Source organism: Sturnus vulgaris, chromosome 1 (genome assembly GCF_052056855.1).
Source record: "Sturnus vulgaris isolate bStuVul1 chromosome 1, bStuVul1.hap1, whole genome shotgun sequence".
Lineage (NCBI taxonomy): Eukaryota > Metazoa > Chordata > Aves > Passeriformes > Sturnidae > Sturnus > Sturnus vulgaris.
In genome coordinates, this window is record NC_142243.1 from 117,141,052 (window position 1) to 117,153,173 (window position 12,122).

The window sequence follows — 12,122 nt, forward strand, 5'->3', positions numbered from 1 at the left end:
GCTCTTTTCACCTTTTAAAAGCATCTCCCATTTCCAGCCTCTTACTTAAGTGGCTGCAACAGCACTTAACAAAAACATCTGGTTAGTCCTACTTACTCAGTGCTTTTACTGCAGCCAAGGTTTATGCAATTAGAAGTGCCATTTTGTAGAAACATCCAGAGGCTAGAACCACCAGAAACTTTACAGCACTCTGTGCAACACACCAGTTATGTCAAGACTACCAGTACCAAGTGTATAAAGCTCTTACTCTGGAACTTTAAGCTTTCAGGAAAATCTTACCTGAATTCAGTTTTTGAAATAAGAATTGCAATCACAAACCATTTGTATGGTTCATATTTCTAAGAAGTAAAGGGCATGGGGAAAATGCAGGCAAAGCAATTTTAAAAAGTTAGTGCCATTTTAGTCTACTATTCTAATTTCTTTATATAAAGTCTCATCTCAAATGAATATTTAAAGAAAAATAATGTTGCAAGGTATTTATTTAGGATTTTCTTTTCCTTTTCAGTTGAAGGCCACTTCTGTTTACAACTAATTTCAAAATTTTTCAATTCTAAATCCATGGTAAGCAAAGATTCAATCCTTTGTCTGTGCTGCTATCAAAACAGAAGAAATTAATGTTTTCCTAAGGAGAATTAGGAATGCATTACTTCAAAGCTTTAGGGTTTTTTCGTGAACCATCAGGACTGATCCATCACAATTGCTCTGGTGGTGGCCAGCATACTCTGACTGAAGCACTTTCCCTACCTTCCAATTCTGCTTATGCCAAGAATACAAAAAGAAACTGCATTTTTTGCGGGTTCAATCACAATTTTTTTCCTATAAAAATTGACTGCAGTTAAAAAACAATTACAATAATCAAAATAAAGGATTTCTGCCTGATCTCAGACAAGGACAGAAAAGACAAGTACAAGACAGCACCTCTACAACATGTGATGTATGTCAAATAAGACTACAAGCTAATCAAAAGAGATAGAGTACGTACTTAACCGAAGTATTTCCATTTTTGTGTCTTTTAGATCTCTATAATTTATTTGGAAGCAATTGCTTAATGTCTATCTCTTCAAATACTGAGTTTTAAAGCATACATTTGTGTTCTGTTAATATTACATAGAAATTGAATTTATTGTCTCACAACCCATCTAGTGGGTTCTGGTATTCTTGTTTTAAAATAGTACAAAGTACCTTATAGTGTTACTAAACAAACAGGACAGAGGACTGTCTCAGACTTCAGCCAATAGGAAGCCTTTACAAAGACTTTTTTTTTTTACAAAGACAAAATCAATTCTTGTTTTTGCCAAAGGAAAAAAACAAACTTGTCATGTCCAATCTTTTCCTCAGGCTTTTCTGCACTACTAATATCCTGGTCCTTAAAATTAAGCCAAGTTCTCCAAATAATTTAAGACAGAATCAAAATATCAATGTACAGAACCAACCACACCATGATGCTTCCTGTAACACAGGAGTTCTAGAAATCACTGATTCAGTCTTCCAGTCCTACCTTAGAGAGGAAATAAATTGTCAAAGACAATAGAAATGGTTTTCTTTGTTCAAGGTATGATGTGTTGTAATAGTATCTCATACCTATGCAAACAAGGCTAGACAATGTAAGAAATATCAGCTAAAGTGAAAGCAAAGAGAAGGAAAATTATAGGCAAAAGAATTTTAAAAGGATATAATGCTCATTGATTAAAATATGAATTCTGAAAGTAAAGTGAGCACTGTTGTATTCTTCCAGCAGCAGAAATATAAACCAACTGATTGGGACCTTCTGAGCACACAGAGATATAGAATATAAATTTATCCCAATTAACCATACACATTTTTTCTCTATTTTAATAAAGGCTTAACTATTTTGAACTCAAAGAACATTAATTTTGGTCCAGGAAAATCTTTATTTTTACTATAAATGTAGTTTCTATGAAAAAGGCAAAGAAATAATAGTAGTGTCATTTTGCTTATATGCTACAATAAGCTTTTGTCATTCCAAAAGAAATGTCTATTTGAAAAATAAGCAGGATAACAAGCATTCATGAAATTATACATCTTTCTAAAGAACAAATTCTTAACATTCAAACTCACAAAACACTTTCCCCACCCTAATCCCTCCCCAGTCTATGCTTTGGCTTTCATTCAGAAAGTTATCCGAGAAACAAGACACAAAAGAGCTGAGTCAGTCACTTCAAAAGCACCTGCATCTGGGAAAAAAAACAAAAAACCAGCAGCAGCATTCAATGCAATACAATTTGATTTTTAAAAAATTATTAACTTACCCTGCTCATGGAATCAAAACATTTTCTGACCAAGGATTCAACATCATTAGGTCTATCTTGAACATTTATCCAGTCTAACAAAGACACATTGAAGGAAGGCTGATCATCATCTTTCAATTCTACCGACATTTCATTGTCTTGAACAGTAGCATTTTGACCAGATTCCTTATCATCTTTTACATTTTCAGGATCTGTGCCTTCCAAAGCTGAATGTTCAACTGACTTGCAAAATGATGCTAACATTGATTTACTGTTCACTTTAGATACATCAGGATAAAGCACCAATTCAGGAGATTTCCCATCCTCAGTTTCTTCACTTTCTGTTCCTCCATGTTCAGGTGAAGACTCCAGTCTTCCTAAACACTCTCTGTAACTATGTCTTGTTAGGCACTCCAGCAATGGTATCTTGGCCATGATAGAAACAGCAGAACCCAAGCTTTTTTTAAAAAGTGAAAAGAAAAAACCCATCAGAATCTAGAAGCCAACATGACACGAAATCTTAGATAAAAATCACCCACAACATGAACTGTTATTCATTTTAGAATTGAAGCAGATTTCAAAATTATTTTGCAACTACTCTTTACAACTTCTGTGCTGAATATCAACATCATGGAAGGACAGCTGAAGAAGTCAGTTTTTGCTCTCTTCCACTGCTGAATGTGACATCTTCTACATTTCCAAGCTTATATTGAATGAAAAAAGGACAGTTTGATAAACTGAGACACACACTTACTTTGTTTGAATACACAACTGGGACTTATGTTTCCTGTCTCATGGATATCAATGCTTCTTATCAGAGCTTTGAGTGTCCTGTCTAACCACTTTTGCAGAGTTTCAACAGTTTTTATTTGATAAAAGCTATGAAGCTCAGCTGTTTTTTTTTTAAGACAAAACATATTTATGGTTTATTTTTTCAAGGATCTAATATCCATTTATAGTCTATCAAGCAAAGCACTAATAGAAATACCATGATACTACAGTGGCTATGAGGATGTAAAAGATTTTCTTTGATGTAACACCCAGAGTTTGCAGGACACACACTTTCTCTCTCTACATATCTATCTATCTATCTATATATCTATATAGATATATATATATATAGATATACATATATATATCTACATACATGCCCTCCATCCCTTTCAAAGGTATACAGATTCACTCAAACTTTGTGTTATGACTTCAACACAAAGTGTTATACTTTCAACACGAATTGTAATTCTAAACATCAGTTCAAGTTATTAAAAACCTATCAATTCAAAAGGGTAAATAGATATTTTAAAATGTTAATGTGTAAATTTGTTATCCAGCTTTTTGTAGTGCACACTTGGAATGACTCCAGCTCTTAAGCATCTGTTCATTAACGAGCTTATCTTCCACATAATTCAATATAGGTTTCTTTGTGCTGACAAATACAAGGAAAAATGCCAGTTACAAAAAGTCATTAGCATAGAACAAAAAAAATGTTCTCCATGACACATAATCAAACTAATACATGCTTGGTTAATGAGAATAAGCACCAGATATAAAACATTCAAAAAACCCAAGTTTAAAATAGAGTAAGTTTGGAGATTGGGAATGAATTTAATAGCAAACCTACTGTGTAAGTTTCAATTTGATATCATCTATGGACTGCAAATAGCTCGAATACACATTTTCAAACTTGAGAAGCAGCTTTTGGTAAGAGTATGTACAATCTTCCAAGTTGGCCATTATGGCAGCCCAGCCTTGATGCTGAAGATGTTCATCATGTACAAGACCTTCACAAAAGGAGCAAAGCTTCTTGGCAACCTCATACATTTCCTGAAAAAGCAATCAGCAAAATACAAATCAGGCTATTGTTGTAACTTTATTGAGGATATTAACAAAAAAGTATGAAATTTAGACAGCTAAAAAGTTGTTTACTTTAAAACTTCATAAAAAATAATATTTTCTTGACATTTAAGAATAAAGGAAGTTAATTAGATGACAAAAAAGTATGTACTATTTACTGAGAAGTATCTTCAAAACAGAGAGGTGAAAATTCTAGTTCCAAAACCACCTTCTAAAATTAATTAAATGCTGATAATAGAAAATATTCAAGGCACACACACAAAAATAATAACCCTTGTACTAATAATATGATAGAAAAAACTGGCAATCAAGGTTCAATAAGAACAATACTTTTGATGAGCCAAGCAGAAGCTCAGAACAAGACAGAAAACTCACAATCAGTCAGCAAAAAGCACAGGTGGATCAGGTGCAAGAAGAGATGAATAAGGAAACAGCAGGGCAAATAATTTATGTCTTTCATTGAATAATAAACCAGATGCAACATGTCAAGCAGCAGTACAGTGTCCATGAAACTCTAAAACATACCCTGAAACTTGGCATCTGCAAACTCATGTGGAAGTTTTTCTGTTAAAGTACTGGATGACACATTTTACTGCCATAAGAGGGCAAGAATTTACCACCCCACTTGGCACAGTTAAAAATAGAGATCTACATATGGCAATTACCAGATCTTAATGAAAGTGTACTAACAGCAATGCCCGTTATAATAAATTCCAAAGTTTCAACTCATAGGAAAAGAAACTATTTCAAGTTTAGGAATATAAGAAAAAGGCTATTCCACTCAAAGAGCCTACTAAAACATAAAAAAACAATAAAAAGTCATACATAAAGTAATTCAGCTCAAAATATTACCAGTAACAGACTCCTTGGAAAATACTTTCCTGTGCACACCTGTACTTTAGGTTTTAGTATCTATCTAACCTACAAGAAAAAGGTCTTTCACTTTTTGTGGGTTGAGCATGCTATTATACCAGGACTGAACACAACTCTCCTGTGCTATCATACATGTGAAAAATCCATGCATGGAAAAACAAGTTATACAAAATACAGTGAGAAAGCAGTGTTAAAAACCTAACACATTTCAGAATGCATTTGCTGCTGAACACATGGTTAGCAGCACATATGCACACTCAAAAAAATTTAAGGAACCAACAACATTTACATACTGAAATAAACAACAAAACTGCACAGCATTTTGAACAAACATTTCACAATTCATACTGACAAAACCTCAAAGTTATGATTATTGTCCCTGTTTCAGAAGTCCAAACCTTGTTTCAAGCAGTGTGACAAAATTTTACTGTCCTTCTAATCACTGATAGCTAAGCTATCAGCAGATGAACAATGAATATTCAAAATAGTTAAATATGCAACTCCAACAAAATCCAAAGTTATTACAAATTCCTATCACCTTGTAGTAAAGATGGCATTTCTCTTCTTGTTTTCTGAACTTTTCCTGTACATGCAAGAATGATGATTTCTGATTTGAAAAGAATGGCTATTTTAATTGCTGCAGGAACTCTTGCTTCCTAAGTCAAAAATCAACCAATAACACAACTGGAATTACCATTCCAGACAATGCTGAAATCTGCAAGTCATTTTCTCCAGACTATCCCCAGTTTGTCTAAGCTTACTAATGGAATATTGACTTCAACATTTGAAGATTTTTTTACGGTCTTAAATTCACTTTGTATACAAGATATTCAAAGGCAATTTGCACAGCATACAAAAAAAAAGCAGAATTACTGCTTCCTCAGTTATCATATTAGGAATCAAAAGAACAGGCTGTTTTACCCTAAGATATACTAAAAAAATGCATACCAAGAATATGGAACTGAAAAGTTAACTGAATGTCTCTGCTGCATTCTAATGTACAATCTGGAAATGTACACAAACATGTTCCTTTCTTATTCTCTCAAAGATAGCCTTCCTCCAAATAAGAAGCCATACCACTCCAAACCATTACAAGCCATAATTCCAGAAGTGAGAGCAAATACAATAAACACACATTAGTTTCAAACAGTTTAAAACAACATAAGCCACCTAAAAAATCAAAACTAATCATCAAGTCTTTTCATGTAGTTCCTCCAAATGAGTATCAATTAGTCAAAGTAAGGACTGGATTCAGCTGTTTCTTTAAAGCCTGAGTAGAAAATTCCGCCAGTTCTGTTTTTCTTTGGACAAACTCACTTGGCATAGCACAGCTCAAATGTTTAACACATTAAAGTATGCACTAGGCTTCATGTGACCAAACTTTCCACCCGGAGATATTCTTAACTAGTGGGTAATGTTTGCTTTTTCAGCTAGATCCGTTTATTGTGGTCACAAGAGAAGTCAAAAGTTACATGTTAGAGCTGCTCTATGAAGCTTTATATGTCACTTTTGATACTTTTTTCAGAACCTAAGTGTTGCCAATTTAAGATTCTAGTTTTAACAAGCTTGTTTTCCCAGCAAAACACTTTCGAACACAAACAGAAGCTACAAGTAGAAAAAAAAATCCTCGCGATTGAGATCGCTTGGTATCCAACTGAAAACCAGCACTGACACTCTGTATCTAGGAGTGGAAGCTGGGGCAATTTACTCAAATTTAACCAAACCAAGAGCTCCCATCCTAGAAGTCTAGGGATCCTAGAAAAGCAAGGCCAAACAGTATTTTCCATAATAGTTAATTAATATTTGTTAACTTTTCAGAAACTTTGTAAAGGAAGGACATTCCAATAAGTGTCAGAATCTCTCATATAAAAAGATACATGCTTGAAGGAACTATTATATAAAAATACCCCAATGCCATCTAAGTATTCAACCAGGTATTCATTGTCAGATAAGCTGCAGCTTCTTAATGTATATACAGGAGATGTGGACATTAAAATAAAAATCTCCTTATGAAAGCTGTAATAAATATTGCTCATAAATAATCTCAGTCAGAAGCATTGAGACATATCATGTCTCTGAGACAAAAGATTTTTTTCTGAGCTAACTCTGAGATCAAAATTCATTAGCTAAGTTTCTTCAAAGTAACATGTTTTCAAAGTCACCCATATGCTAACAGACTACAAATTATATTGTACAAATGAACAGACACGTTTCAGGGCACATATGCAAGGTATTACAACAGCATCCCGTATTATCATCCTCTCAAAGTTATTTTTACACATGCCAAAGAAATTCTGTCTAGGTGGTGGGAGGCAAACAAGAGAATTCTGTCAGCATGGATGAACCTGAATGCAGTTAAGAGTCCACAGAAACACCATACTGCTTTTGATGCTGGTTTCTTAAGCCATATCATGAAATAAGCTCATTACATTCAAATAGTAAAGAATATTACTCTGAATTCAGAAGGTTTCAAACAGATGGTTCTAATGAAGGTCAAACAACATGGAGTAACTATTTGTCCACACGCCAGAATTGTTTCAGTCTTAGACTATACTAAGCAGACACGAGTGCATACAAGAACACTATGTCAAACAAATAATTCATTTATTTCGTTTTAGTCAATCCTGCTTTCAAAACGTGAAAGCACACAGCAAGAAAACAAAGCAAAGAAATTGTTTTGCTTCCTCCGGACTATCTATGTAACTTAACTATTTTCTTTAAGTTGTGAAATTAAAAGCTAGACAAATGCACCTTTTGTATCTTACCATGACCTCTGAAATAAGCCTTCAGGTGATGTGGCTTGTTCTTCCTACATGCTGTCTACCTCCACAGACATTTTTGTAAGACATCCCGGGCTACTTTAGAAGGATCTAGACCAATTTATTTTATATAACTCTACAGCACTATGCAAGAAAGAATTAACCAGTTCACTGCTAAATGAATGAAGTCTAAAAACTGAATCATATCAGGCATAGAAGCAAAGGCCTGCAATCCAACATATGTTTTAATGCTTCTCAGTAAGGTTGCCAGCTCCAGCACAGAAAATGAAGTCTGCCTACCAACAGGCTTGCTTTTGTCATTGACTGTTCACAGACACACTCCAGTCTTACTGGCAGACACCCAATGGTTCACAGAGCACAAAAGTTAACTTCAGTTGCCTTGTAGGGCTACATTCACCCTACTGGGCTACAGCAGCATATCCAGAACACCAACTGCCTCACTGCACCACTGGAATGAGGACCCTGAAAGAACACCACTACCAGAACATGAGTGCCGAGACCCAGACTAATCTCCACGTGCTGTTATGTTGAAGAGTAAATAAAGACATCTACACTACCTAATTTTTCAAGAAATCCACAGAGCCACTAGAATGCATTTAATCTTTGGCTGGGTGTTGTAACAGAGTTTTTAGTTGAATTATTTCCTTTGAGAATCGCAACTTAAATTTAGGCAATTCTTCTGATTATAACGAATTCTTTTTTCTAGGTTTCAATCAAAATCAGTAGAAGCAACAAAGAATGTTTTATCTAAAGCAGAAATTAACTGGTGAAGTGTTTAGGATCAATTTCAAGACTGTCTCTGCATTCTACTGTCATAATTCTGCTCATCTGAAAGAGCAAAATCCAACAAAGGTCTGTTTGTCTTAAGTGGTCTTTGGACTTACCTCTAAAGAACCAAAGTTCTCAGGAAATCCTGGGTTCTTTCCATTCTCTAAAACCCTGTGGTAGAAGGAAATAAGTCATCAAAGTCCTCTATTGCCATGTGTCTGAAACCCTGTGAAAGGGACTCCTTACAGGCTTCAATCACCATAAAAATCAACTTCAGGCCAATAAAACTGATCCTTGAAAGTAAAATTCCACAAACTCATACACTGTAACAGCAGATAAATTCTTTCCCAACAAGAAACTGTTACCCTGTTGACCAAAATTAGTAACCAAGACCATTATCTAATACATCCACAGCTGTAACACCAGTGAACCTACTAGACTAAAATACACTTCAAGATTTCAGTTTTTAAAACCTGTAATTGGAACAGTTAACTTCACTGTGAGGGAGACTGATATTTCATGGCAACTTCTCTCCTTTCAGTAGACAGCTGGATTATTCCACTCTCCTTTAATATTGATTATTTTTGGTGACTGCATCTTTTGGACATTTGTCCACACAGTTCATGACTTATTTCCTACTTAGAAAGTACTTATTTCACAGCATACCACAGAAAAAGTTATTTTCTAAGTCAAAGATTAATGACTTTCTTCAATACTGCTTTGACTAGTTTTATCTGATATTATAAGCAGGTTTGGAGAAGTCAAGTGACAGAATTTACGATCAAAAGCCACATTGAGAAGTGACACAAACCACCACAGTCAGGGAGTCAAACCATGGTACACGGTAAGTGCTAACTTCCACTACCTTGATTCCAAGTCACCCAACTCTTTTCTTTTTGATCAATTTTTAAAAAGCTTGATCTAAAGTTTTGGTTACAAAGGTTCAAAAAAAAAAAAAAAAAGTACAGCAGCATTTAGAAAGATCTACCTTAAGAGTAAATTTGTCATCATACCTTAGCATAAACTAAAACCCATTTTACCTCACCCTGCTCAATTACTTTAGAAGATTGAGACTGATCACTAATCTGAGTTACAGAGAAACCTGGACTTCTTAGGAGGAGCTGGAAGTATATCTGAGTATCAGACGAATAACTTAGCCAAAATTAATTGGAAACACAATTATTTCAAACACTGTACACCTTGAAGAACATTAAAAAAGTATTTTAAAGGAATTCTTTGCAGAGAGTCTCAAAGAAACTTTCTAGTAGAAAGAGCATTTCTCTAAATAGTAGATCCACAGCTTTCAGGAAGCATGACTGTACTTCTTGGCTTAAATATCTGAAGTGTTTGAAACTAAACTGAGAATGATCTATGACTATGTACTATGATTACAGCTGCGGTTTTACGCAAACCAAATGAAATGACCACACAGCTTCTCATCCTCATTTCCACTTCTCAAAGAAGAACTGACAGGAATTGACAGTTTGATCATGACTGCAGCAGCATCCCATGAAATGTGAAACATACCTGCTCACAAAAAATTCAATATCCTTCTTGGACAAATGAAATGGGAACTTCAGTTGGATCACTAAAAAAAAAAAAAAAAAAAAAAAAGAAAATCCTTCCTAAAGCCTAAGCTACCAGAAACTATTTTAAGCAGTGGTGTTAAAAGACCACAAGATTGACACAACACAGCCTATTGCACAATATACTGTATAGAGAACAGCTTGTCTTCTCAGCTGGTGTGCACATAACTTTTTGCAAATACTGTGTGCACCTCACTGTCCACATATTGCAGCTCAAGGCAAGAACTGCTCAACTGCAAGAAAGGTGAGAGACCAGGTTAGTTGTAAAAAAGGCAGACTGGAATGCTTCAGGCAGAGACATCTCAAATACTAGCTTTTAGCCCAGAAGAAACAAGAATGCCAAGACATAAAATGAAAAGGCTTAGAAAGGTGATTTAACTGAGCTTTTTTAAAAAACATATAAGCAAAGACATCATATTGCAAATGACAAAACCTGTAGTAATATTTTCAGTTTAAATAGCAATGGAACAAGTTAAGGGAACAGATGTAGCTTCTTTGAAGCTACCTAATCTTTATGCTGTGAATTCTACATAATGAGATCATAGGTAGTGAACAGAAACTTAAGAAAATCTGTAATAGATGTTAAGATCATGGAAACAGAAAGAAACAGATGTATCTTGATATGACAAACAGTACCACGGAAAACCAAATGCAAGATAAGCTCCCCACAGGAATAATTTTTGGTTAGGAGTTATGAAATCTAAAACAAGTCTACAATTAACTCAAAGAAATTAGTGTTAATTGAATAGGAAAATGGCTGCTTATACATATATTAATATCCTACAAATATATATGCAACAGGCCATAGGAATGCCAGGACCTTCACTATGAACAAAAATACGATTTCTAGTTATACAGTAATAACAACAGATTCTTATAATATTTACACATCACTGCTTCTTGTTGACAAGAACAGGTAAGACATTTTCTTGAGCAATAATTTAGACTGCAACCCTTATTTTCCTCCAACATACTACATTATCATCATGTAATAGCACCCATATTAGCAGTAAACATTAATTAATCAATTTAGCAATTAAAATGCTCTAAATAATTATAACAGGCAAAAACCTCTCCATCATCAAGTACTGCCATTCCGCTTTTCTGGTAAAGTAGGTTATCATTTCTTCAGAATTAATAAAAAGAGAAAGCTTGGATTTTTCGTGTCTATTTTGCAGCAACTCTCCCATACTGTACTCTCAGTGTGGCTTTGGGTGCATCAATCACACAAACAGAGGTTCAGAGCCTTTCTAGCTCTCCCCAGATCTTAATCAATTTTGAGAAGGATTAATATCCATGTTCCTTCTTCCTCCCAGGCAAGAGGCTTATGAGCCTTGGAGAAGATTAATGCTCTAACCACATTCCAAGTCCTCCCTCAGTTTCTTCTGAATTACTGTTCAATATTCTTCAAGCAGGCATCATGAAAAATTACTTCAGTACAATACTGCAATACTTCTTTATCCAGTTTTCACACCTTGGTGCATCTAAAAATCACAATAGACTATTTACTAATCTTCTATCACATATGACAGATTTGTCAGTCCCCTGACATCCCAGAAAAGTCCTCAATTCATTTTCAATGCCTAACACAGAGCCTATGGCTTTAGAACACTTAAAATCTTGGATAAAATTAACTGTGGATGTAAAGATGAATCAGATTTAAGAGTACTACTACCTATTTAATCTTTAAATAAATTTCCAAGTTTTTCATGGGAAAACAAATACTATCACTATAACTATTTTATAAGCAGGGGAGAACTGTCAAAAGTGGGGAACAAATAATAATCTTCCTGAAAATTAAACTGCAGGCTAAAAATAACACCTCTATTCTACTTGGATCCATGTTTAAAGACAATTCCTCCCCTCCCCCACACTTCCCCCAGTCCTGCAATACTACTAATAGGTGACACTAAGTATGGAAAGATTTGTTTTCTCCTTGCAAATCAACTCACTTTCTCTATATAAAAACTTTCCAGTCTGTAGCTAAATATTAATAGTATTATAGACCTGCC

General features: G+C 34.6%; 1 protein-coding gene across 2 annotated transcripts in view; it reads right to left on the minus strand.

Annotated features, from left to right (window-relative positions):
• RB1CC1 (RB1 inducible coiled-coil 1) overlaps positions 1-12,122 on the minus strand; it is a 64,662-nt gene that overhangs the window by 32,750 nt on the left and 19,790 nt on the right. For both annotated transcript variants that reach the window (XM_014881627.2, XM_014881623.2), the window contains exons 6-7: positions 3,871-4,073; positions 2,271-2,706 (exon numbers count right to left, since the gene is read on the minus strand). In XM_014881627.2, coding sequence (XP_014737113.1) covers positions 2,271-2,706; positions 3,871-4,073 — 639 coding nt within the window. The remainder of the gene's footprint in view (positions 1-2,270; positions 2,707-3,870; positions 4,074-12,122) is intronic.